Below are 27,590 nucleotides of genomic sequence, written 5' to 3' on the forward strand. Positions count from 1 at the left end.
TATCTCGTGAAACCATTCATATCGCAATATGTATCGCAGAAAAATAAAATATCACAATATATTTTTTTTTCCAATATCGTACAGCCCTACTTTGAATCACCTTGACTATTAGTGAATATATTTGTATATACTACATATCCATATCTTGGATACCATGGATTTTTGGTGTTATTGGCTATTTGGTGAGGCCTTCATTACTGTAATGTTATTGTGTTATAAGATAATCCCTTACGTAACAAGCACAGCTTTTATTGAAATTTGAATACTGCATAAATGTTGAAATTAACATCAACTTTGACTATTAATAATTGCTATTGTTCATTCATAGTAAATGCCCTCCCTAGTAATAACTATAGAACCTTATTATAAAGTGTGACCATTATATCTCGACCCTCCCATTCCTTCCTGCACACATCATTTACCAACTTTCCTGTGGATCCTGCAGAAGTGAGGGGCGTGTTTGTTTGGGGCGATGACTTCAAAGTAAAGTGTTTTCCAGACATTGTTAATAAGTCTTTAATTGTGGGGTAGAGAAGACGTAAGAGTTAAGATCTATTTTGTGTGCTTGAAAAAGAAAATTCCCTGTGGCATTGTCCCTATAATTGTTGTCCAGCAAGTTATTGTAAATAAGTGGTTATTTGGTTAAGAGCAAACTGGTTTAAATTTAAGTGAAGCAGTGTGTTATTCGACTATAGAACAGTAACTGCCATATATAAAATAACATATATATATATATATATATATATATATATATATATATATATATATATATATATATATCACTGCAACCGTGATGTGTGTAGCAGTACACACAAAAACCACAAGGGGGAAACAGTATAAAACCAAACCACAGACGATTTTCAGTTGTCATTATGCTGAAATCATTTGAAAACATATTAACCCTTTATTGGGTGAGGATCAACTATATATGTTAACTTTATTGACACAGATAACAATATCATAATTTTTATTGAAGTAATGAAAGTCTTGTAATAACCCAGAGTAACTCTCCAGGGTTTTTCTGATGAGAGTGCCATAAAAAGAGTTAAAATGTTTGTAGTTGAATAATTAAAGCACAGTTGGAATGTATTTTCTGATTTAAAAATAGTTTTCAAAGTCTCATTTTATACAAACAACATATATATATATATATATATATATATATATATATATATATATATATATATATATATATATATATATATATTCTGTTAGTTTATCTGTTTTACAACAATTATTAATTACACATTGCAGTAAGACACTTTATCAAAAAGCTGTGGTCCATGTCCTCACATATTCAAATATTTTCTGTTCTCCGCTTAAAATAACAGCTAAACTGTATCAAAAAATCAGAGTAAACTTTAAAAATTCACTTGTAAATTCAAGAAACATACAAATTGTGCAAGTTTGATGTTGTACAATGTCTTTGCTACAATATGTGGATTAAAAGTGTTGATGTTGCACCGCTTTACAGAAGATGGGCTTGAGATGAAGGATCTTCAGCATTAGTAATCATTCCTAAACTCGGGATCCACATACCGCTGGACTGGACTCTCCTCGGTTTCCTCTAGAAGGTGAAAAAAAAGAGGTTTTATGAAACTATTATTAACATTATTATGTAAAACATTTATTAGCATATTATTACGGTATATTATTTACTATTAGAAATTGTAACAAAGATGCTGGTAAATGTTCTAATTGTGCGTGAGCTAATTATTAAAACAATATACTCCTATGTTTATTTGAGAATTCATTCATTTTCCATCAGCTCAGTCCCTTTATTCCCTAGGGGTCGCCACAGCGGAATGAACCCTTAACTTATCCAGCATATGTTTTACACAGCGGATGCCCTTCCTGCAACTAGGAAACACCCATACACACGCATCCACACACAAACATACACTACTGCCAATTTAGTTTATTCAATTCACCTATAGCGCATGTATTTGTGCTGTGGGGGAAACCAGAGCACCCGGAGTAAACCTACACGATCATGGGGAGAACATGCAAACTCCTCAAAGAAATATCAACTGACCCAGTCAGGACTCGAACCAGTGACTTTCTTGCTGTAAGGCAACAGTGCTAATCACTGAGCCACCGTTTCACCCCCAAGAAATAATTTTTAACTACTGTATATTTTGTTAACTTCAACTTTAAATTTGAGAACTCTCTCATCCTCCCAGCAATGGTCCCGAGAAGTCCAGAAAAGTATCCAGTCAGTTGTTTGGATTGTTTTATTATTATTATTTTTATTGTGGTGTTGGATCTGCTCTGTGTTCGCTACATCACACCACTCTTTTGCGTCAGGTCAGGGTGACGTATTGCCTTTGAAATGTTTATCTACCAAATTGTTTGTCCCGAGTTTGCTTTTTTGTTGTTGTTTTTTTTGTCAGTGAGCATTAGAATATGGATTGTATTGCAATAACAATATGTGTTGTATTCCCCATAGTAAGTATAGAGAATGACTGATGTGAGTTTTATGAATGGAACTTTAAATACAATACCGATGAGATTAAGTAAATTGTTAATGTGTGATTTAGTTTAAAACAGCAACCACATTTTGTGTTCCATGTACCCTCTAAATGTATTTAAAACCCACCAAAAAAGCCAAATTTTAGGTTATACTACAATCATTATTATTTTACATTTTTTGTAATCTTTGTGTGTTTTAAATTTCACTTTATGTCCTTGCCATCAAAATGATAAACATTTAACGGTTACTCAATTATTGCCTTTGATTTTTGAAATTTATTTTTTTTTGACAAACAAAAGTGTTTTTGGAGTTTTACACGATTACTTATAAACCCCTGAAGTTCATGAAACGTTTTGACAATGCTTATTGGTTGCTTTTCTGAACTTTGAGTCCGTATCACTGCTGTCTGTGGAGGACGAGAGAGCTCTCAGAAATCATTTAAAAAAATCAAAGATGAACGAAGGTCTCAGGGAGTTAAAACGACATAAAAGTAAGTAAATAATTAGATCTTTTATTTGTGGGTAAATTTATCTTTGAATACTGTAAGTGACTTAAAGAATCATTCATTCGATTAATTGTTTCAAGCTCACACACAAAGTTGCTTTTGCTACTTGTTTAAATGAGCTCAATCAACACAATTCTTAAAGGTTTTTTGGGACAACTTATTTGTTTTATGTTCAATTATTTCAATTTGTAAAAACAAAGTTGACGTAATCTATTTGTGTTGGAGCAACATAAAGCAATTGTGTGGAACCCTGCATTTTTACAGTGCTGGCTAATCCAAAACAGCAAGTGCTTGAGCACCACTTGGGGTTTATCTATATGCCTGCTTGTTGATAAAGTCAAACAAGGTGTTGTGACTGTCTGAGATTTAGAATGTAATTAAAACCTGTCTCACCGTCCTGGATGTTAAGAGCAAGAAGACGACTTTCAACATCATCTATTCTCTCAACGCTGGTAATGGAAATCCCAGTGTAACCACCCCGCTCCAAGCAGAAGTCAATAAACCTATTAATAAACAAGAGATACACGTAATTTAGGGAGTACCCCGACAGGATTTTAAAAAGGAATATTTTTCTTTGAATGTCCAGCATACCGGCCCCAGCTTTCATCTGTCCGCAGAATCATGGGGTTTCCCACCATGATTAACAACGATTTTGCCCTTGTCACCGCCACATTGAATCTCTAAAGAAAATACATTGAGATCAAATTCATTATAGAGCCTAGACTAATTCAAGACTAATATAAAGTTAAAGGCAAAATTATTAGCCACTTGGAAATTTAATTATTTTAAAAATACTTTGTAAGTGATGGTTAATCAAGGAAAATATCCCAGATTTTCTGTCAAATAATTCAGGACAAAGTTGTTTCTTTTAGTTTCAACACATATTTAAAATGTGTTTAAAACTAAATCTCTTTGTTAAACAGCACCTTATTTAAAAAATTTATATTTCACAGAAAGACTAATAAATTTGCCTTCTTTTGTAAGTATTACATTAGTCTTTAATACCACATGATCCTTCAGAAATCATTCCAAACACCTCCACTTTATACCTTTTCATTTTTGAGAAACCCAATGTTGAATGTTTCATCCAAACTGATGTATTTTACACTGCTGCGAACAGTCGACACCATGATCACTTTCCTCTCTTGGCCCTGAAACTCCTCCACAGAACCGACCTACACAACACACAAAGGAAGTTGGCTATCATATTACACTTCTAATTTAAAGCAATGGTTCACCCAAAACTGAACATTCTGTCATCATTTACTCATCCCTTACTTATTCCAAACTTGTTTGACTTTCTTCTATTGAACAGAAGAAAGACATTTTGAAGGAAGCTGCAAACTTGTAACTATTGATTCTATAGTATTTGTTTTACCTACTATTAACAAAGTTGGAGTTTTGATCGCATTGTCGGCAATAAGTAAGACTTGTTTCCAGTGCATGTTGGCCTCCAGCAGGTGTGCCCTTTGTCACCAATTCTGTTTGTTATTTTATAGATAAAATTTTAGAGCACAGCCTTGGGCTGGAGGGGGCCCTGTTCAGCGACCACAGGATTTCATCTCTGTTATTCGCAGATGATGTTGTTCTGTTGGCTTCATCAAACATGGACCTTCAGTGTGCACTGGTTTGCTGCCGAGTGGCATGCGGCTGGGATGAGAATCAGCACCTCTAAGTCCGAGGCCATGGTGCTCCACCGGAAAAAGGTGATTTTCCATCTCCAGATTGGAGGAAAGTCCTTACCCCAGGTGGAGTTCAAGTATCTTGGGGATTTGTTCACGAGTGAGGGAAGGATAAAAACGTGAAATGGAAAGGCAGATAATGCGGTTGATTTATCTGTCCTTTATGGTAAAGGAGCTGAGCCAAAAGGCTAAGCTCTTGATTTACCGGTCAATCTACGTTCCTAATGTCACCTATGGTCATGAGCTCTGGGTCGACCGAAAGGACAGGAACTCTGATACAAGTGACCAAGATGAGCTTCATTCACAGGGTGGCAGGGTGCACCCCTACAGATGGAGTGAGGAGCTTCGTCACTTGGGAGAAGCTCAGAGTAGAGCCCCTGCTCCTTCACATTGAGAGAGGTCAGCAGAGGTGGCTTGGGCATCTGTTTCAGATGTCTCCGGAATGCCTACCTAGGGAGGTGTTCTAGGCATGTCCCACTGGAAGGAGGCCTCGGGGAAGACCCAGGGCATGCTGGAGAGATTATGTTTTTCAGCTGGACTGGAAACAACTCAGGATCCCAGCAGAGAAGCTGGAGGAAGTGTCTTGGGAGAGGCAAGTCTGGGGTTCTCTTCTAAGACTACTGCCCCCGCGACCCGGCCCCGGAAAAGCAGACAAAACTGAGATAAGATAAGACTATGAAAGTTTAATGTATTCAGGTTTTCAGCTTTCTTCACAATATCTTCCATTGTGTTTAACAGAAGAAGAAAAAAAGACATAAAGGTTTGGAATGACTTGAGGGAATGGACATACTGAGTACACTATCATTTTGGGGTGAACTATCCCTAGTTTTTACAAGTATTCTCAAACCTACTTTCAGGTTGTCAATGCCCATGTAATCTTGGAAGTCCTTGTCTGCATCGATGGCTCGTTTGATCTTCTCCACCTTTAAAATCCAACCCCAGAAATTAGAAGACTATTTCACAGTTCTACTGTAGCTGCTATTTTCTTGACTATAACACCTGACAGTCTTGTCGCCTATCCAAGTTTTAGAAACAACAAATAATAACTTGATTTGTAGTTGATCATTTGGTATCAGAAGTGGCTTATATGAAGGGCAAAGCCTTCTAGATTATGCTTATTTTACAAAATTAAATATGATTATGCTCTGATTTTTATTTATTTAATTAGGACAGTAAGGTCTGACTTTGCTTAGACAAAAGCCTTGTCACTTAAATAAAATAATGTAAAGTATAGAATGTAAAGTCATGGTGCAGTGGAAAAATAATTGTTATTGTGAATGAGGTTCATGGGCTTGGACGACTGCATCCATACATCTTTGCAATGACTCAAATAGCTTATTAATACAGTCATCTAAAAATGGCAAATAAAGAGTTCTAGCAGGACTCCCAGAGTTCATCAAGATTATTTAAATTAATCTTCAATGCCTCATCCTTCATCTTACGCCAGACATGCTCAAATGTCTGGTGACTGGGCTGGCTAATCTTGGAGCACCTTGACCTTATTTGCTTTCAGGAACTTTGATATGAAAGCTGTTGCATGAGAAGTTGCGCTATCCTGCTGAAGAATTTGCCTCTCCTGTGGTTTGTAATGTAATGGGAAGCACAAATATCCTGATACATCAGGCTGCTGATGTTTCCATGTATCCCTAAACTATAATTTGTCCTTCACCGAACTTGACTGATTTCTGTGAGAATCTTGGGTCCATGTGGGTTCCAATAGGTCTTCTGCAGTATTTGTGATGATTGGGATGCAGTTCAACAGATGATTCATTAGAAAAATCTACCTTCTGCCACTTTTCTTACTAGAAGTTATTATTTTGTGCTCTTACAACTGGGATCGATGACAGGACTTTTGTCAGGTAGTGTAGGACAGTGTTTCTCAACCATGTTCCTGAAGGACCATCAACACTGCATGTTTTGGTCGTCTCTTTTGTCTGTCACACCCATTACAGGTCTTTCACTCTGCTAATAAGCTGATGATCTCAATCAGGTGTGTTTGGTTAGGAAGAAATGGAAAATGTGCAGAGCTAGTGGTGCTCCAAGAACGTGGTTGAGAAACACTGGTGTAGAATGTCTGTTCAAGACTATTTTCCACCTGTTTCCGGTAGGGGGCGATGATGCCAATGTCTTTGGGGAAGATTCTTGAGATTCCCTTCTTGGGCTGTGTCAGAAGCAGCTTCTTCAAGTAGTCAACAAGGATGTTGATTTCATAGATGTTAAAGAAAGAAGGACTGTTTGACTCTCGCTCATCCTTTCCAGGAACTCCATGGAAAATCACAGGGAATCCCTGGAAAAAAGTACTGTAAATATTTGTGTAATAATCTCGCAATTGCAACCCAAGTATGTTTGAGCAAAACCAGGTACTATAATTAAAAGAGACTAATCTGCTGTTCAAAATGTCGCATACCTTTGAAGGCAAGTGCTCCCACATGCAGTATTGATTAGAGCTGATCTCATCGGCACATGCTTTCAGTTCCCCATCATAGAACAACCTATTAGGAACCTCCAAAATGTATGGGTGAGACCTGGAGTGAGAGATGTCTATAATTGATTCTAGATTTGAATGTTTCCAAGAGCCCCGAACAGTGAGTAATGTGACTGAAATTATGACTAAAATTGAAGAGATTTTGATGACTGATTCAAGGGCTGCACAATATATAATTTTAGCACCGATATCGCAATGTGTGAAAAAGCAATAGTCGCATCGCAGGATGTGCAATGTGGAGTCAGGATTATAGTATTAACATTTTAGAACACATGAGAATTTTGAAGTCATTTCAGTTTAATCATAATAAAGTGAGTGTATTAACCCTTTAACTACCCCACCAAAAAAAAAATTTCACCTAACACCTAATGTCGCTAGTAACACACTCGATGCTTTTTTTTCCAACACATCCCATAATTTCTGAAATATAAGCCTGTACCAAATGGTTGATATCTCAGTTTACAGTAAAAGTACATGACTTAATACATGTACTATAATAAATCTGAAAATATAAATTGTAAGACCAAGGTATATAAATAAATATACAGAAAAAAACATTTTTGTATACTAGATCATCTTTATTTTTGTATTAAGTATGCCATAAAATATTTTAGATTCTCATTTAACATGATTTCTTTCTTTTTTATTATTTACATTTTTTTTCACAATAAAACCCAAATCATTTTTGGAAACCAACAACGCTTTGTGTGTGTGTGTGTATATGTGTGTGTGTGTGTGTGTGTGTGTGTGTGTGTGTGTGTGTGTGTGTGTGTGTGTGTGTGTGTGTGTGTGTGTGTGTGTGTGTGTGTGTGTGTGTGTGTGTGTGTGTGTGTGTGTGTGTGTGTGTGTGCGTGTGTTTGTGTGTGTGTGTGTGTGTGTGTAAGCCATTATTTAAAACAGTCATTCTTTAAATGACTATAACATGCATTATTTATAACAGTAAAAACGTGGTCAACCATTTGTTAGAGTGGGCAGTCAAAGGGTTAATTGCTTGTGTTTTTAAGGCCTGTTTAATTATTTTAAGTAAGTTTAAAGCATTTGGGCACAAGGAAAAATTAGTTTGTAGCTTTAACAAAGATTAATTGTGTTTCATTATTATACATATTAAAGAATATATAGCTTTATTGTACATTTGATTGTTTTATTTCTGTATCATTTGTATATTTGCTCTATCTCTGCTCCTAATTTGTTAATTATATTTTATGCACTCCCCTACAAAATCATCTAAATCATCCTGATCAATCTAAAATTATTAATAATTCCTAAGCTATTTTGAGAAAAATCGTAATATAAATTGCAGAAAATGTAAATATCACAATGAACTTTTTTTTTCAATATTGTGCAGCCCTAACTGATTCTGTAAATATATACACAGAAAACACCAATTTAGATTTAAGGGTTGAAGGTAATCATCAAAAATGAGTAGTTCTTCAATATGTTAATCCTTTAATAAGCACCATAACTTACTGGCTTTGTCTATAGGTTATCATAAAAAAAAACTAAAAAAAAAACTATAATATTTAACACTTAAAAACAGACTGGCACATCCTACCTGTAATTCATAATAAGTTTGCTGACGTAGCGGTTGTCGAATTCCACGTCACCTCTCTTATAAAGATCATTCTGTGTCATCAGCCTCTCTAACAAAGAGACATCTACAAAAACACATGCAACTATAGATGACAATACATAAAAATAAAACATACTCATACACAATAGAGTACTTATGCACTTTTGTAACTACCGAGCCATTGTGCAACTATTCATTACAACAGTCAACAGTCATGATTCACTTATTGTAAAACATTAAATGTTAAAATAGTAATTCTTTGGGCTCATAAAATATGAATCATTTTTAACACTGGCTAGTTTGTGTCAGTATATGTGCATCATACCAAGTCCATGATTAATGGCAAGTGGGGATCTCAGGATTGGCCCCAGCTGTTTAGGATCCCCAGCCAAAACAAGCTGTCCCTTCTCTGCATTCAACAATCCTACACGCATGCAAGCACACACACAATAACACAACAGCTTGATATGGAAGACAGATCCCACTACTGTCATCCTTTAATTCATTTATTACAGTAAATATTGGAGGTTAAGAAAGTGGTTGCCCACCTGCCACACTGATGATGGTCTCTGACTCCACAGCATGTCCAGCTTCATCCACAAAGTTGTGAGTAAAATGATCCTCAGAAAATCCCCCAGTGACCAGCCTATCAACATAATATGGTTATTTCTTGTGGTCGCCATTTAAAAAAAAAAAAAAAAAACGAAAGCGAGGCTGCGGTGGGAAGAAACCCGGAAGTATAGGATCAGCATTGTAAACATTGCAACAACATGCTGTGTACTACAAACCTCCAGCTGTTGCTGTGATTTCTAAGTGCAGATATGAGGTAAACATCCCTTTAATATCATAGAGTTAAGTTTACTTAAAAAAATTAAAAGCATATTAGGCATCAAACAAAGAAGCCTAGGCTTCAGTTCATGGCACCAAGTAAACACAGTGGGGATGCTTCCCTGCTTCAGCCTATGTAAACTGGTGAGCAATAAAACAATGCAGTCTTATATAGCACGCCCTCAAGTTGTCTGTAATAGTGTTGTCCCATACTGAAAACTAAGGAAGTTTTAAAAACGTCCTTTCCCACTAACATTTATAGTAAGTGCCAGTTGAGCGCGTTCTTAAATACTGCTGATTAGCCAGAGTATTCACCAGTGCTCAACAGAAATTACCGAGATTGGCCATAAAGAAAACATAGGTGACATTAGGAACTTTTTTTTTTCCCTATTTCAGTACTGAAATTGAGTTTAGTGACAAATCTAATCTAAAACGTGTCAGGAATCGGCATCTGAAACGTGTTTGGGAAAGAAAATGTTAGCTAACTAGTGCCATTTCCCTTTAACTCAACTGAAAATGAGGTCTGATTTCCCTTTTTATTTTTACTATCTATTCAAAATGGACCTTCGGGTCACTTGGAAGGCAGTGAAATTATAAATTTGTGTCAATTTTATAATTTTGTGTCTGACAAGATATACAGCCAGGTACACAACATTCCTGCTTGACTCCAGGTGACCGTAGCTTAGATTTCACTTTTAGAATGGCGGCCGCATTAAATCATTATATTACAATATATGCTGACCGCTGTAAATTGTGTTCAACGTCTGTGAGAGAGTTAATTGAGTTTGTATAAGATGACTTCCTTTACCTGCCTGCAGTGACCAGAGTGCAGATGAGGATCTTGTAGGACATTAGATCCTCTTTACATGGGAAATCAATCATCTCTTCATCCACATTGCAGTTGTCCTGAACACAAACATTAAAAGGGTAAAAACTATAAGACATTTGGTCACATTTCATTGAATTCCCCTTGCGTTAACTGGCATTAAAATCCCATAGACGTTAGCAAACATTGAGTGTGAGTGATGGGTTTGGGGCAGATAAGAAGGCATTGAGGTGGAGAAGTGGAGAATGCCACATTAATGCTGGAGGTGGGAGGACCAGATGCTCTGGTTTTGCACTTGTAGCAGAACCAGGGTGGTGCCTGACCAAAGTTAAAACTGATAATGATTCACTCAGAAGACTAGGGACCAAAGAGCTACTGTGGAGCCTATGTGTTTACAGATAGAGGTTACAGACGATCTAAATAGCTAGGGAGTTTAAAGCCATGTTGAGGGAAAAAATAAGGTTCTGGAAAGGCCAGTAACAATGATGGGGTCTAGATGACTTTCATGGTGGGAACAGCTTGAGATTTAAGAACTGGACAGAACCAGCTGAGTTAAGTAGCTTACGGTTTGGTGAAATGAGTGAAGAAGAAGGTATAACAGAGGGGGAGGAGGGATTCAGGTTGAGACCAGAACATTAAACCAGATGGAAGTGGATAAGTAGGTTTTATGGTCGGAAATAAGAGTGGGGCTTGATCCAACTTCCAGCCTATGTAAGGCCGGGTACACATCAAAGATTTTTTTAATTTGTTAAAATTTTCTAAATGGTAAAGACTACAAACTTGATGACAAATATATTTTGCTTAAAATAGTTTGTGGTTGGCGACGCGGTGGCGCAGTAGGTAGTGCTGTTACCTCACAGAAAGAAAGTCGCTGGCGTTTCTGTTTGGAGTTTGCATGTTCTCCCTGTGTTCGCATGGGTTTCCACTGGGTGCTCCTGTTCCCCCCACAAGTATAAAGACATGCAGTATAGGTGAAAAGGGTATGTGAATGAGTGTGTTTCCCAGAGATGGGTTGCAGCTGGAAGGGCATTTGCTGCCTAAAACATATACTGGGTAAGTTGGCGGTTCATTCCGCAGTGGTAAAACCAGATTAATAAAGGGACTAAGCCAAAAAGAAAATGAATGAATGGCTTGTGGCGTGCCGCAATGTGACAAAGACAGCACACCACATACCAACAGACTTTCAATAGAGACCCTCAAGACTTGAGAATAAACATGGTGGACGAATAAACAGTTGTGCTATTGGCACAAATCAACAAACTGATCCACTGTCTGCTGTCCAAATCTATTCAGTTTGTGCTGCGCCATGGTTGTGTTCGTCATCTGCCAGCTTGTTTTCTGATTGGATATTGTTTTGTTTCATGTGTTAATGACTCTGGCTCAAATGCGCATTTGTCCTCAGGCTTCCTCTGAAACATTAGGATATCTGATTGTAAATATTCAACAAGTTGAACATATAAGTTTCACGATCAGAGTCCTTCCGGCGCTCTTCCGAGCAGATTAAGTCACTCTAAACACACCTCCTTAGAACCACTATGATAATCAGAAAATCGCCTAATGTTGTTTGAAGGGGAGAAATCGGCTCAAAATCAGCCTGTCATCTTACAGTGTGTGCCCAGTCTAAAGCTCCTAACTTAACTTTGTATAGAAGGACACTGCAGCAGGCTCTGGTTCCTATAGAGTTCCTATAAAGACTATAGAATACACAAGACATGTCACTCGTATAGTTTTGAATAGGGAAAAGTGTAACGGTCAATATAGCAAATGAAGTACCTCCTACTAGTACAGGAGCCAATCATCAATCTCAATAGACTGACGTTTCTCCAGGAACCAGATGTGTGCTTTTACAACAGTTTGGTGATCAACAAAGGCACTGGAATCCCAGCGAAAACTTGCTTTACAGACCTAAGAAATATACCCACATAAAGCTTGAAATCTGTGCTTTTACATAAACCAAGTGCTCTTGAAAACAAAAGTTTTTTTGATTTTGTAATCTGCATGAAACGTACTTGAGGTACAGTACAGCATGTCAAATGCACATCACATGACAGCAACTACTCAAACACCCACAAACTTGTAAACAAAGAGTCGCTATCATTTCTGGAGGAGATCGGCCATCAAGACCAAGTTGTGTATTACTTCAGAAGACCAGCGTGACCAAACGATCATTATTCAGAAGATGATAATGTGTAACATGGTCATAAATGAGGATGGTGTCCTGATTTCATTCCTTTTGAGTGTGTATGCCGATTAGCTTGGGCAACCTGAAAATATGCAGATTTTGTTTGATTTTGACGTTTAGAAACGAAAATTATGAGAGTTGTTGTTTAATTTTGTTGGTGATTCCTAATATTTGGTGTAATCGTAAGCTTGACTAGCAGTTTTGGAGAATTTGATGTTTCCCCATTCAGACAGAATGCCTGATCATACTGCCCGAGAAATGTTTCAAAGCTGGCCGTCGAGTAAAATGACTTGCTTTAAAGGGGCTTTGCTGATGTTCAGGCAGGCTCTGCATCAGCGATTGATATTGTGCTTCACTACCTCTAGGGTTATGGCAGCTGTGGGCTCAATGCCCTTGTTTGCTATGATCAGGAGTAAGCATGGACAGCAAACTATTTTAGAGATGGGGGTCCTGGGATGACACATAATGACAACAGAAAAAAGGGAGAGGATAAGAGAGCTGAATGCTGAATGCTACTCTCATCTTCCACGACAAAGGATGAACTCAGACATGTTGCATAGCCCATTTTCTGTGCCAGGGTAGAAGCTCTCTCTCTCACTGGCATTTATCCAGTGCATTCCTAAAATTTCAGCTTTTAATCATTCTAGAATACCCTGTGGTAGAAGATCTCAAGGAAATCTTGTCTTCCAGGAGGAGCCCAGCTTGCAGTTTTTCTGTAATCACTTAAAGAAAAATAATTTCAAGGAACAAACCTTTAGGATTTTAGGAATGTCTTTTTGATTTCGTGAGCTTGCGTAGAGTCTGTATATTTTGTGCGCATCAACATGTTCACTAGTGATCAACTTTTCACACAGTTGATCAGCGGCGCTGTTAGATGGAGCACAAGCTAGAATATAGGCATCTGGGATATTCTTTTCCACCTGAGAGAAGTTGAAAAAAAGAGAAAGAAACACAAGGAATGACTTTGCAAAAGCTATTCCTCTGTCTTTCATACAAGCAAACAAATGTTGTGTTTACTGATAACCAGTTTTACCTGTTTGATAGCCTCCACTATCGTGACGGTTTTACCAGTGCCAGGAGGTCCAAACACCAGATACGGTGCAGGTTTGGAAGTACCGGCCACAATGTTACACACTGCACTGTACTGTTGAAAGTTGTACTCAAGCTTTCGATCAAAGAGCCTAAAGACAAAAATATTGACCTGAAATGCTCATCATTTTTATATTCTAAATGTTCAATAGCATATTAGTAGGGTCTTACTGACCTCAGAGCAGGTGGAGACACAGGATTCAGACTTCTTGAGGCCATAGGGAACAGCACATCCTTGAGGTTGTGCTGGACCGCCATATGAACCGCTCTGTGTTGTAATCTTACCGGAATACGATTGACTGTGAACTCGACACGGAATTTCATCTTATCAATGTATACATCTTTAAGGAACCTTAACACCCCAGGGAAACAAAAACACATTCAGTCAATGTCTGTTAATGGTTAGGGTTAGGGTTAAAGTGCAACAATAATTGATTATTTAAAAAAAAAAAAAATCAAATAAGAGTTTAAACATTGGTCACATTAGTCATTAAAACCCTCACATAGCAGCTATATTTGTGCAGATAAAAATAGTGTCATACATGTGTCAAGGGACTGAGAGATGCACAAACAGTTCAAACCTGACTCAGAGGAGGATATGAATCATGGCTGTGAGTGTTTTTTTGTGATAAATAGACATTAAATATTGTTAGAAAGTGACACCAGAGAAACACAGGCAAATTTTGGAATTAGCTTAAAAAAATTAGTAAGAAATAAGTGTATTTTCTAGAGAATGATTTATATTATTATTATTATCATCTGAAACCACCGTTTTTATTACAAAATAAAAGCTACACTCTTTTTCTCTTATTGTAATTTTGACATTGCAGCTTATATTCTAGAAACTATACTTTCATTAATAATTTCATTAAGCAATACAATATGATCATGCGTTAATGATGTGACATACAGTCAGAATTATTAACCCCCTAAATTATTAGCCCGCCTGTTTGTTTTTTGCCCAATTTCTGTTTAACAGAGAGAAAAAAAAATTCAACACATTTCTAATTATAATAGTTTTAATAACTTATCTCTAATAACTGATTTATTTTATCTTTGCCATGATGACAGTAAATAATATTTGACTAGATATTTTTCAAGACACTTCTATACAGCTTAAATCGACATTTAAAGGCTTAACTAGGTTAATTGGTTTAACTAGGCAGGTTAGTAATCAGGCAAGTTATTGTATAACAATGGTTTGTTCTGTAGACTTAGCTTTAGCTTAAAGATTTAGCTTAAAGGGGCTAATAATTTTCTCCTTAAAATGGTATTTAAAAAAATTAAACACTGCTTTTATTCTAGCCAAAATAAAAGAAAAAAGACTTTCTCCAGCAGAAAAAATATTATCAGAGATACTGTGAAACTTTCCTTGCTTTGTGAAACATCACTTGGGAAATATTTATAAAAGAAAAAAAAAACCAAAGGGGGGCTAATACTTCTGACTTCAACTGTATTTTACTCCAAGTAAGCAAACTACTTATTCAAAAAAGAGAAAGTACATCAAAGTTTATTTTAATCTGAACAAACATCCCAAGTGTGAACACATCCTAAATCTCACTGATGATCCTTCATACCTTTTGGAGAGGCCCAGTTTGACCTGATCCAGTTCCACTCTGTGGACGTAGCCCTTGTATTTGGTCACATTTGAAAAAGTGACCTCCTCGCTTTTAGTAAGAAGCAGGTGATCTCCTCTCAGGACTGAAGGCCTGTTCTCTGAGACACCAGGGAGCTTTAACACAATGAAAGAGACCCACAAACCATTAAAATCAAAACATCCAACAAACAATCTTTATCAACATTTCAACTCACATTTAAACCCATCAGTCTTTTGTCACGGTCCCTATGTAAGGTGACACTGTCTTTATTGTATCTCTTGATATCCACGTGCATCTGACACTCTTCCAGATACAGCAGTAAATCAAAGCGTTCTGCATAATTGTCGAAGGTCAGCGGACTCTGCAAAAGTGACCTAGAGAACAACAAAGAAAGTGATCACTGTTTCCCATAAGCAAATATGAATATACCTGAGTCCTCTGGATTATTCATACAATTTTACACATGCCACATCATACAATGCATAAAAGTGAAACATTTAGACAAGCCATACAAAAAATAATAATTTTACTTCAATTGTGTTATGAAGCGTACAAATTAACAATATACAGACAATCATATACAGTTGTAACCAGGAGTTTACATACACTTTAAAAAAAGGAACATTACCATTTTTAAATAAATGTCTGATGGATAAATTTACATTTACATTTAGTCATTTAGCAGACGCTTTTATCCAAAGCGACTTACAAATGAGATCATTTTTAATCATACTAAACGTTTACTATTTTAGATCCGTTAGGATTCCCAAAATGATTTGCATTTGCTAAATGCCAGAATACTGAGAGAATTTCTTTGAGACTTTTTTTAAATTAATTTCTAGACAGTCAAAAGTTTACATTAATTTCCATGATATTTTTTTTAGCTTTTAAATTGTATAGCTTTGGTCAAATGTTTTGGGTTTCCTTCCAAAAGCTTCCCACAATAGTTAGAAGGAATGTTGGCCCGTTCCTTCTGACAGAATTGGTGTATCTGACCATCTGCTTGCTCGCACAAGCTTTTTCAACTCGGCCCACAAATTTTCTATAGGATTGAGGTCAGGGCTTTATGATGGCCACTCCAAAACATTCACTCTGGTGTCCTTAAAGCACATTTTAACTAATTTGGCAGTATGCTTAGGGTCATGGTCTGTTTGGAAGAACCATTTGTGGCCAAGTTTAAATTTCCTGGCTGATGTTGCTTCAGTATTTCTACAGAATGTTCTTTCTTCATGATGCCATCTATGCTGTGAAGTAGACCAGTCCCTCCTGCAGAAAACAGCCCCACAACATGATGCTGCCGCCCCCATAATTCACAGTTGGGTTGGTGTTCCTAGGCTTGTAAGCTCCTCCAAATGTAACTCTGGTCATTATGGCCGAACAGTTCAATCTTAGTTCCATCAGAGCACAGAACATGTCTCCAAAAATATTATTTTTCCCAGTGTAATTTAGCTAATTGTAATCTGGCTTTTTGTTGTTGTTGTTGATTCTAGCTTGTTGATTTTCCCATGTTGTCACACAAAGAAGCAATGTGTTTGAGGTTTTACTTACTATTCTACAGTTGTGCCTCCAATTAACTCAAAATGTTGTCAATTAGCCAATAATAAACTTCCAAAACCTTGACACCATCATCTGAGCTTTTTCAGAGGCATAATAATCTTATTGTATGTGAACTTTTGACTTTCAAGAAAAGTTTACATACAATCGCTCTCTCAATATTCTGCTATTAAGCATATTAGAAACACATTTGATAATCCTAACTTAAAACTATCCTAACTTAAACTAAAAGAGAAAAAGTTTAGTCACATTAACATCTGACTTTTTTTAAATGGTTATGACTTTTTATACAGTGTATGTAAACTTCTGGTTTTAACTGTATATGCTATAAAATCAGTAGATGGCTAGATTATTCTGAAATTCTGAAGTCTACACAAGTATGGCAACAGTGGTTTTCACAAAAATATCTCAGTGATCTCCAAAGTTGGGATAACTGTTGGGAAGGGGGGCAGGGGGAAACATTGCAGTGACATTAGAAATCTGAGTGTCATCATTGATAGAGCTCTGTTTTAATAGCCATGTTAAGTCTATTATTCGTGGATGCTTTTTCCATCTGAGTAGCATTGCAAAAAACAGAAGTATTGTTTCAAAGGAAGCAATGGAGATGCTTGACCATGCCTTTATTTCTTCACAGTTGGACAATTGAAATGTTCTCTTCACTTGTCTGAACAAAGATTCTATATAGCGATTGCAAGTTGTGTCGAATGCAACTGTGAGGCTTTAAACAACACTAGCAGGAAGTCGCACATTACTCCTGTGCTCAAGTCTCTTCATTGGCTTCCTATTAGTTTTGGAGTAAACTTTAAGATTGTAGTAGTTACATATAGATGTCTGCATGGTCAGGCCGCCCTATCTGATAAAAATCTTTTACGTGGTCACTCCTGTGGTCAGTCTCTGAGGCCTTCTGGCAAAGACCTTTTAGCCATTCCCAGAACACGTCTTTAGACTAAAAGTGATCGTGCCTTCTGTTTTGTGGCCCAAGGCTCTGTAACTCACTCCTTCTAGCACTGAGAACTCTGGAATCAGTTGAACTTAAAAAAAAAAAACATATAAAAACACATCTTTTTGGTCAAGCTTTTAAGTTTTCTGTATTTTGTGATTCATTTTTTTTCCACATTTATTAATGCTTTTGAGCTGCATCATGGGATTTTGATCTTAGAAATAACTTTTTTAACCTTGAAAAGTTTTTTTAAAAAGTGACTTTTATTAACATTTTTAATAGTTAAATAATATTTATATTGTCTGGGGTCTATTATTTTACAGACTTCTTTCTCTACATAATAATTTTATACATTATATTTTTTCAAACTACTAACATGTCAATAAAAGTCACTTTGTTAAACTCATTCATTTTCTTGTCAGCTTAGTCCCTTTATTAATCCGGGGTCGCCACAGCGGAATGACCCACCAGCTTATCCAGCAAGTTTTTACACAGCAGATGCCCTTCCAGCTGCAACCCATTTCTGGGAAACATCCACACACACACACTCATACACTACGGACAATTTAGCCTACCCAATTCACCTGTACCGCATGTCTTTGGACTGTGGGGGAAACCGGAGCACCCAGAGGAAACCCACACAAAGGCAGGGAGAACATGCAAACTCGACACAGAAACACCAACTGAGCCAAGGTTCGAACCAGCAACTCAGCAACCTTCATGCTGTGAGGGGACAGCACTACCTACTGCGCCACTGCCTCACCACTTTGTTAAACTGTAGAGTTGAATTTTCAACACCAAAAGTTGATAGAGCAGAGATCAAGGTCCCATAATGCAATTCACAACCGTAAATAAATGCAAAACACTTGTGAATCACAAAATACAGAAACTGTTAATTGACAGATTTTTTACAGTGTAGTTAACAAAATAAAAGTTACATTAAAAACAACAACAACATGGAAATAACACCAAAACACACCAGTTGCAACAGATGAATTTTACAGCACCATGTTAAACGTTCACCTTTTCGGTGCTCACAAACATTCAAAACAAATACAGGTCATGACTGAATGTGGAGGATGATCTCGGTTGTGTTGTCATTATACTTATGTTTATATAGGCCTATTAGTGTGTGTGTGTGTGTGTGTGCATTGTTGCACGCAACGTTTGTATTAACAACCTCCAAGGATAGTAGTGGGGCTTCTGTGTCACTGGCATTGTTATTTTGAGGGTCATGGGTTAAAAATTTTGGTATATCTTATAAAAATACATGTGGAATAGCCTAAAAAAATTTGCCCATTGGTGTATGGGCAAACTATGACCAAAGTGCATGGTCTGCTGCACTGTAAACAAAATGAAATGTACAAGCAATACAAACAGGTGTGTCTGTTATAACAGACACATCTCCCTGTTTGCATTGCTTATCATAAAATGATCTCAGATCAGTTCGAAATGCCAAAATTGAAAATGTTTCTGAAGGATCATGTAATCATGAAGACTGGAGTAGTCACTTTTGAAGATTTGTATATTGAAAATGGCCATTTTATGATAAAATAAACTTTTACTAACTGAAGATCCTTAAGTTTCCCCCTGAAGATCCGAGAAGAACAGTCCTCTTTCAGGAGTTCGGCCAGTATAGTGGTGTCAGGAGGAGGAATGTATTTCCCCAAGGGCAGAACATTTACAAGAAAGTTCTGAAGATAACTACAGGAAAAAGAAACACATATAAATAACTGTACAGCCAGAATCAAATAGAACAAAAGCATGCAAAAAAATTATGTCTTCATACATAAAAAAAATGTATTTTATATATATATATATATATATATATATATATATATATATATATATATATATATATATATATATATATATATATATATATATATAAATCAATAAATGTTTACATTTTTATATCTAATGATAATTACAAAAAATTTATGTATTATTTTTTATAACCACATTTAATTATAATTTTAATATCATGGGTCTACATTTTTTTGCATGTCAATAATACACCCTAAACCAGAGACCAACCGTCAAGTAGAACGGCTTCGGTGAAGATGTTTGTATGACTGTTAATTAATATCTAGACTTAATATCAACAAGAAAACTATTTAAATCGTGTTTCTGTGTCATGTTTCATCTGCAACAACAATCCTGAACTTATATAAAGACGTGTTTGGACATTAATGTCTGAATGCATAATTATCCTGAGGAGATTTTTTTCTGCATGAAAGACTGGTGAATGGGAGATTAACCTGCTACTGTTTCTCCAATAAGATAGGAAATGAAACATGTTAGAACTGTGGATGATGTGTGGATGATTGACGGGGCTCATAACTAAGCAACATAACAATCTGTTAATGAGGAAGTAGTTTGTCCCAAAGCTTGCATACTCTTCAGTTACACATTCAAAAGTGTTTATTTTTCCTTCACAAAAATGTACATACTTTTAGGGCTTAGTATAAGTATGCAAATTGAGACGCAGCACATGTCTCACTAACCAAACACACCTCATTCAGATCATCAGCTCATTAGCAGAGCCTGAAAGACCTATAATGAGTGTCACAGACAAAGGAGACATCCAAAACATGCAGTGTTGGTGATTCTCCAGGAATGTGGTTGAGAAACACTAAACAATAGGTAGTGCCAAACAGGTGTAAAATTAGGTCTCTCTCATACATTAATTTAAAATGTGACTTGTTAATATGAATTATAATGCAAAAATGTAAGTATGAAAAATATGCAATATTAAAATGTTCAAATAAATGATTTTTACAGTAAAAGCAAGATTTTTTCTAAAAGGTAAATCTTGATTTGGCGGGGAGAAATGTTGACTTATAATCAGGGTTGATTTATATTTAGATCAAAGCAGTAAGTGTGTGCTTTTTCTCTCACCCATCAGGTGGAAAACCCTCATCTATTATGCAGTTTTCGGGTTCAGAGATGTTGAGTCTCAGGGGCTTGTATGGCTCTGTAGGACCCAGCAGGGCTGCAAGTTTACTCCTGTATTCAGCCTCAATGAAGCGCACAATGTGGAAGGAACGTGTGGTGGGCTGGGTGTTCTTCTTAAACTCAAATGCCAGAGTAGCCGAATAAACTCCAACATGACTGGATTTGAATCTCACAATCACCTCATACTTCTCACCTACAGTGTTCCAAAACACAGAGTTTATATTGATTTCAGAAAGATAATTTTAAAGGTCTAAATCCATTACACAAATGTAACCTCCAAACAGCATTGTGCATTTCAATTAGTGTATAAGCAGGGTTGCCCAAACTTTTCCTACGTAGGGCCAAAAACCAAGTATCATTGAGAGCTGTGGGTCAAAGTTAAATATACCAAACTAAATTACATTAAAGTTGCAGGGTAATTTCCTAATTTATTTAATATTATTTCAAAATAAATAGAAAACATTCCTTTAAACCATATAATCTAATGCAGGATAACTTTTTAAAAGTATAACTTAATGCAATAAAAACATAAACAATCACATTTATAACACAGTGGAGTTCAATGCTGAACATCGCAACATCCCCATCATTCTTCATCAACCTCAACCATCATGCATTGTCAATTGACAGTATGTACATTTAAACAAAATCTGATTTATTTATGCCATTTAATTGAAACATGTCATTTCAGTTAGCGTTTACCAATAAAACATCATTCTTCCTTTTTTCTCAGATGGGATGGAGGGCCAAATCATAGGTTACAATGAGGCAAATTTGCCCTAGTTTGGGCATCACTGGTATAAAGTGTAAGATGACTCACGTGGCTCCAGACGGAGTGGATTGTTGCGTGTGACTTTCCGACTGTCTTCCAGAGTAAAATACTGCAGCCAGCAAAGAGCAGTGTAGTATGTGAAATATACAGCTTCCTGACCAGTGTTCTCAACAAACAGCTTCAACTCATAAACTTCTGCTTCATCCACACTGATCCGAATCTTTCCATCTTCTATATAGAGCTCAGAGGACACCCGCACACCCCACTTATCAGCTATAAAATGAGACCTGAGGAAAGAAGAACAGCATTATGTGTTCACTCCACACTTCATTTTCTGTTCCAAATTTTATATTTAAAGGGATAGTTCACCAAAAAAAGAGAATTTTCTCACTATTTAATCACCCTCATGTGGTTCCAAACTGTCTTTCTTTTGTTGAACAAAATTAAAGATATTTTAAAGGGCCATGAAACCCCCCGTTTCAGCAGGATGTTTTCACACCTCTAGTTTGGAAAAAGTCAGGAAAGTGGGTGTGTCTAACTCTGTTTGGGTGGGAATGTTGGTGGAGGGAAAATGGTCAGGGTTTGAATAAAAATAGGAGTTGCAATTTGGGCACCAAGGAAAAACAAACACACACACACACAGGGGAGAAAGACAGTGAGTTTAAAGAGCCCATATTATACATGAAATAGGGTCATATCTTGGTTGTAAGGGTCTCCAACAACAGTTTAATATGCATGCAAGGTCAAAAAAACACTTTTATGGTCTTATAATCTGCATTTATTTTTACCTAATTATCACAGCGACTCCCGTATGAATCGTCCAGTGATTCATTTGTTCCCAAACCCCTCCTTAGCACGAAGCTAATCTGCGCTGATTGGACCAATGACAGCCTGTTGCGATTGGTCGACTGCCTTCAGTCAGAGAGTGAAAAGCCAAACAGCTAATCAGCAATATAAAAGTAATCACAGTTCATACACGCTCGATAGTGTAGGCGTGGATTTTAGCTGCCAGTGGGTCAATGCAAATACAGACTATGGACTTGAAAATTCAGACGACTAACTATTTTATTGAGCAAAAACTCCAAAAACAGTTGAGGAGATCTCCTAGCTTCTCACTCTGCTCTTTTCACAGACACACACACACATATTGCACACACACACACGCACTTAACCCTGCTCCGGACGACAACGCGCGCGCGCACACACACACACACAAACACACACACCTCCGGACGACAGCGCGCGCACACGCACACACAGACACACACACTTCTCCTCGTCCACGGAGCTCCGTTAACAAAGCAGCACGCGTCGCGTTTTTAACGTGACTTTGCACGCGATAAGAGAATATAGCCAGTTAACCTGATACAGTACACTCGGTTACAAGTAACAAATCACAACTAAATACATTTGCAAGCTAGAGTAAACGAGGCAACTTTAATCGCACGTACTTACACTTGAGAAATGGAGGAAAAAAAATCCATCCTGACGTCCATCAGTAAGTTACTCTTTACTGATCCTTCCTTTAACAAACGCTGATGAAGTATTCTTTGTAGCATGTAGTTTCCAGAGGTTTCCAGTAGTTTCCAACTGCTTGGCTATAATGCTGAGGTTTCATCTTTGGGTAGAGACTCAATATATCCATCTGCAGTGTGACTTCAATCGACCGGCATGTTTGTGTGTGCGTGTGTTTGTGGGTGTGTGTGTGTGTGTGTCTGGGTTTCTGCGTCAGAGGGCAGGGCCTCAGGTTTGAAATCTCCCGGGTTTGCGCGTGCACGTGAATAACTTGGTTTCGTTCGTACGTCATGGCGAAACACCTAATGAATCGGTATCAAGGCGACTCGTTTGAAGCACTATGAGTCGACTCTTTTATAGATGAATCAACAGTTTTAAACACTGTATTCTTACAGATTTAAGCCTTAGCTGGATACTTTACTTCACTTAGAGCTGTGTTACACACTACATGGAGGGGAATTTTCAAAAACCCATAATATGGGCTCTTTAATGATGGTGAAATGTTTGATACCACATGTCGTATAAGAGAAAAAAGCCTCTGCATTTCTCTGTAACTTAGATGCACTCAGTTGGTCAGAAAGCCATGTGTGTGTAGACTATCCTGTCACAAAATGCGACGAAAATTCAACATGACAGTCGGCAAAAGTTTGCTTACAGTGTTCACGTGTTTACACTCAAGAGAGCAGCATTTACAGCGGATCTTTTAATATTGTAGTGATATTAACGTATTGTAAACGAAGTAACTTGAAAATCATTTTGACTAAGGTCTGTCTGTAAACACTGAAAGAGTAGTGCTGACCATACGAACTATAACTTTGCCATCTGAATGAACAAAGAAAGGGCACTGATCGCACACACTTACCGAATCTGCAGACAGGACAATCAGCACATACTGGACCTGCATCTTTTTTTTTAAAGGAGACGAGCAGCAAGTCCGGATCTGACCATTGATGAGAAATGCTCTTGAGTAAAAAATGTTCCAAACAAACGCATTTCTGCCGCGCGTCACATACATGGATCCACACGTGAGTCCAGCAGCGCTCTCATAGAGAGAAAATGAAACAAAACCTTCACATTATGAAAGCAACACTGGCGACCCGTATCTCCAAACAATTCTTATTCTTTTCCCACAACTTTTGGCAACACGACGTGTGTTGTCTCTGCTGTCTGAACACTGTTTCAGGTCTTACAGTCTAAGAAAGCTAGCATGCATATTAATGAAGTTGCAGCACATACATAATGTAGCGCGCTGATTGGCTTGAACCAAGCCTTACTCATGAATGAATGCAACACACGCAGAGACGTAATATGGGACACCCAGGTACAGACTTCCAGTCTACATGCTGAAATACACGCTAAGATCTCATGGCCGTGACACAGCTTCAAAAATTTGTTTCAAACCGGAAGTTTCAATTTTCACTTTTTTTGCTTTTTTCACCAATTTTCACTATTTAGTGAGATATATGTGTCCTAATAGTGTTTTTAGCAGTGTGGGACACATATACGACTGTCAACAGCTCAAAAAATGTGTTTTGGTGTTTTGTGACCCTTTAAAGAAAACTGAAAACATGTAACCATTGACTTTCATAGTATTAGTTTTTCCTATGGACATCGATGGTTACAGGTTTCCAGCTTTCTTTGAAATATCTTCCTTTGTGTTCAGCAGAAAAAAGAAAATCAATCTGGTTTGGAACAAGTGAAGGATGAATAAATGATAACAAAATCTACATTTGTAAGTAAACTATGAAACAAATACAAGAATGAATAGGTTTGTAATCACATTTTCTTAACTTTCTTATACTAACAATCTTCCTAACTGTCTAATTCTATCTATCTATCTATCTATCTATCTATCTATCTATCTATCTATCTATCTATCTATCTATCTATCTATCTATCTATCTATCTATCTATCTATCTATCTATCTACCTATCTATTTTATTTAATATTTTTTAATAATCTTTTAGCAATCTCTTTTCTGTACTTTTATTCACCTGATTGCTATTTATTCACATAACTCATGGTTTCTCAACAACATACTTTTGGATTTGGATGAATTTGATTGTCTCCTTTGTCTGTCACACCCATTACAGGTTTCTCTGATAATGAGCAGATAATCTGAATCAGGTGTGTTTGGTTAAGGAGAACTGGTGGTCCTCCAGGAACGGGGTTGAGAAACACTCACCTAACTTATAATTCAATGTGGATACAAGTGTCTACCATTCATTAATTTTCTTTTTGTCTTAGCCCCTTTATTAATCAGGGGTCATCACAGCGGAATGAACCGCCAATTTATCCAGCATATCTTTTTTACGCAGCGAATGCCCTTCCAGCTGAAACCCAACATTGGGAAACATCCATACACACTCATTCACACACATACACTAAGGACAAATTAACTTTTCACCTTTTCACCCAATTCACCTATACCGCATGTCTTTGGACTGTGGGGGAAACCGGCGCACCAGAAGGAATCTCACTCGAACACAGGGAGAACATGCAAACTTCACACAGAAATGCCAACTGATCCAGCCTGGGCTCGAACCAGCAAACTTCTTGCTGTGAGGCAATCGTGCTACCCACTGTGCCACCATGATGACCCCCACTAAAAGTGTCGACTAGATAATTAAATGTAATTTTTTGTAAATGTAACTTTTTATGGTTTTCATTTATAATAACAACTACAATAGTATCCCAATGAAACTTACTGTACATACTAGTTACAGGTTACGGACTCACCTGTCTGTAGTGTTGAGTCGCTGTAGGATGTATTTTACCAGTTTTCTCCTTGCTCTGACTCCACTCTCTGGGCAAGAGGGCCCCTGATCACTAGAAGGCGTCACTGAGCTAACATTACCTGGAGTTGCGTTAGCTTGGTTCTGTTGTCTTCGACGTGGCCGAAACCATTGATCGTGCAGCCCCGTTCTTACCTGGATGAAGCGTTTTCATGAGTGCACTACGTCTAAGTTGCATAGCATATTTCAAAATCTCAAACATAACACAGTTAATGCCCATCAAATGCAGAGCTGTTGAAAAAACATATTAAGCTCTCGATATAAAACTTCCAGTCAGTAAGGAAATGTTCCCTTTTCTTGTTCTCTTTTATTGTAATATTTTATATATATTATTTATAATATTTATTTATATAAATAATAATAATAATACATAAGATAATATTTGATTAATATTTTACACTTTTATCGCTGTAATTTATACAGTTGCTTCTATTTGGCTGCTAATGTTAGGCTTAAAATAGGATTTTTAGCATATTAATGAAGAGTAAAATAAAAGTTAAAATAATTATAAAACAATAAACATAAACAGTGACATAAAATGTTATTTTGTTGTAGGCCAAATAAAAAAATAAAAATACCAAGTTACAACTTGCTTTTAAAGAGATAGTTCACCCCCAAAATGATAACGTACTAACCATTCACTCAAGTGATACCAGACCTTTATGAGATCAGCCTTCTGCTGAACACAAAAGAAGATATTTTGCAGAATGTTGGAATCCTGTAACCATTGACTTCCATAGTAGGAAAAAACAAATAATATAAAAGTCAATTGTCACAGGTTTCCAACATTTTTTTTTTTTTCAAAATAAGATTAGTTTTCAACAGAAAAGATACTAACAGGTTTGTAACAACAGGTTTGTAACAAGTGAATAGAGAGAAAAATCAAACCAAATTTTAGTTTTTGGTCAACTATCCCTTAAATTGACATTTGGAAGAAAGTACTTGGTCTTTGACTTTTTGACTTCAAATATTTTAGCTTTAACAAATGCCATGTGATCACCATTTTGTGCACTTGTGGGTTTTATTGAGGATATTGCATCAAATTTGATTTAAAATGCGTTTTTATTCCACTGGCAGTTTTTAAAGTTAATACTTTTACGATTTTTTTACTATTAGGTTTTTCTGAGCTCATATCTGTGAAGTTTATTTTCAATAGTCCACATAAAACGTGCGGTAAATGGCAAAATTACATAGCTTCAACGGGTTAACAGGAAATCACAAGTTTGCACTCATAGAAGCATATACACATTGTAGTGTTTATGTATTTTACAAGCCTAAACTTATAAAATACACTTTAATTTAGGCTTTTGAAAAAAATCGCACATCAAATGCAAAAACCATCTGCTTACTTGGTAGAAATAAAATGTCTCACATTAGTATTGAAGTAAACACGACCTGTTCTTGAGAGGCGCGCTTTATTGGCGTTTCTCAACGCATAGAGGACTCGAGAGAAGTTTGGATCTTTAACTCCACCGTCCCTGAAAAGGCACATACAAAATTGTGTCCGTATTACTGTATGTCAATACAAGCACGAAGTGATATGTTGTGGAATTGTACAGTTTTACCTATCTCGAAACTCTGTGTTGTAGATATCTGTCAGAGTATTTCTGTCCGAAATGGATCTCCTGTTTGTTTCCTCCAGCATCTCTATAAAATCCAATCCAATTGTCCGCACAGCGGCTATAGAAAGGTAATTATTCCTGTTTCTTCTGCTCATACTGTCTGAAAGCTCCTATTGAATCTGTCTATCGCAGAAACGGATTGAACGATAACCGCACGCTCTCATATGATCGAGCGCAGTTCTTTCTGCGGAAAAG

General features: G+C 36.8%; 1 protein-coding gene across 1 annotated transcript; it reads right to left on the bottom strand.

The window, feature by feature from the left end:
* Positions 1-1,505: 1,505 nt before the first annotated feature.
* mov10b.2 (Mov10 RNA helicase b, tandem duplicate 2) lies at positions 1,506-27,573 on the bottom strand. The gene is made up of 22 exons (NM_001044340.2): positions 27,339-27,573; positions 27,146-27,251; positions 25,718-25,908; positions 21,511-21,749; positions 20,634-20,883; positions 19,302-19,436; positions 15,453-15,612; positions 15,218-15,372; positions 13,816-13,992; positions 13,585-13,732; positions 13,304-13,471; positions 10,352-10,449; positions 9,264-9,361; positions 9,041-9,139; positions 8,698-8,800; positions 7,068-7,185; positions 6,756-6,947; positions 5,512-5,583; positions 4,028-4,153; positions 3,570-3,658; positions 3,372-3,481; positions 1,506-1,567 (listed from the first exon to the last, which is right to left on the bottom strand). Exons 1-22 carry the CDS (start codon positions 27,488-27,490, stop codon positions 1,506-1,508), a joined length of 3,048 nt encoding a protein of 1,015 aa, NP_001037805.1. The 5' UTR covers positions 27,491-27,573.
* Between the last annotated feature and the right edge of the window lie 17 nt (positions 27,574-27,590).

The sequence above is a fragment of the Danio rerio genome, chromosome 8, assembly GCF_049306965.1.
Source record: "Danio rerio strain Tuebingen ecotype United States chromosome 8, GRCz12tu, whole genome shotgun sequence".
In the NCBI taxonomy this organism is placed as follows: Eukaryota; Metazoa; Chordata; class Actinopteri; order Cypriniformes; family Danionidae; genus Danio; species Danio rerio.

Excerpts from the sequence above, each read along its gene's own strand:
- mov10b.2 (NM_001044340.2), bottom strand. The coding sequence starts at position 27,490 with ATGAGCAGAAGAAACAGGAATAATTACCTTTCTATAGCCGCTGTGCGG. Across the intron at positions 9,362-10,351 it reads ACTCTGGTCACTGCAGGCAG|GCTGGTCACTGGGGGATTTT; the intron begins GTAAAGGAAGTC and ends TTATGTTGATAG. Across the intron at positions 8,801-9,040 it reads TGCCATTAATCATGGACTTG|ATGTCTCTTTGTTAGAGAGG; the intron begins GTATGATGCACA and ends GTGTTTTTGTAG.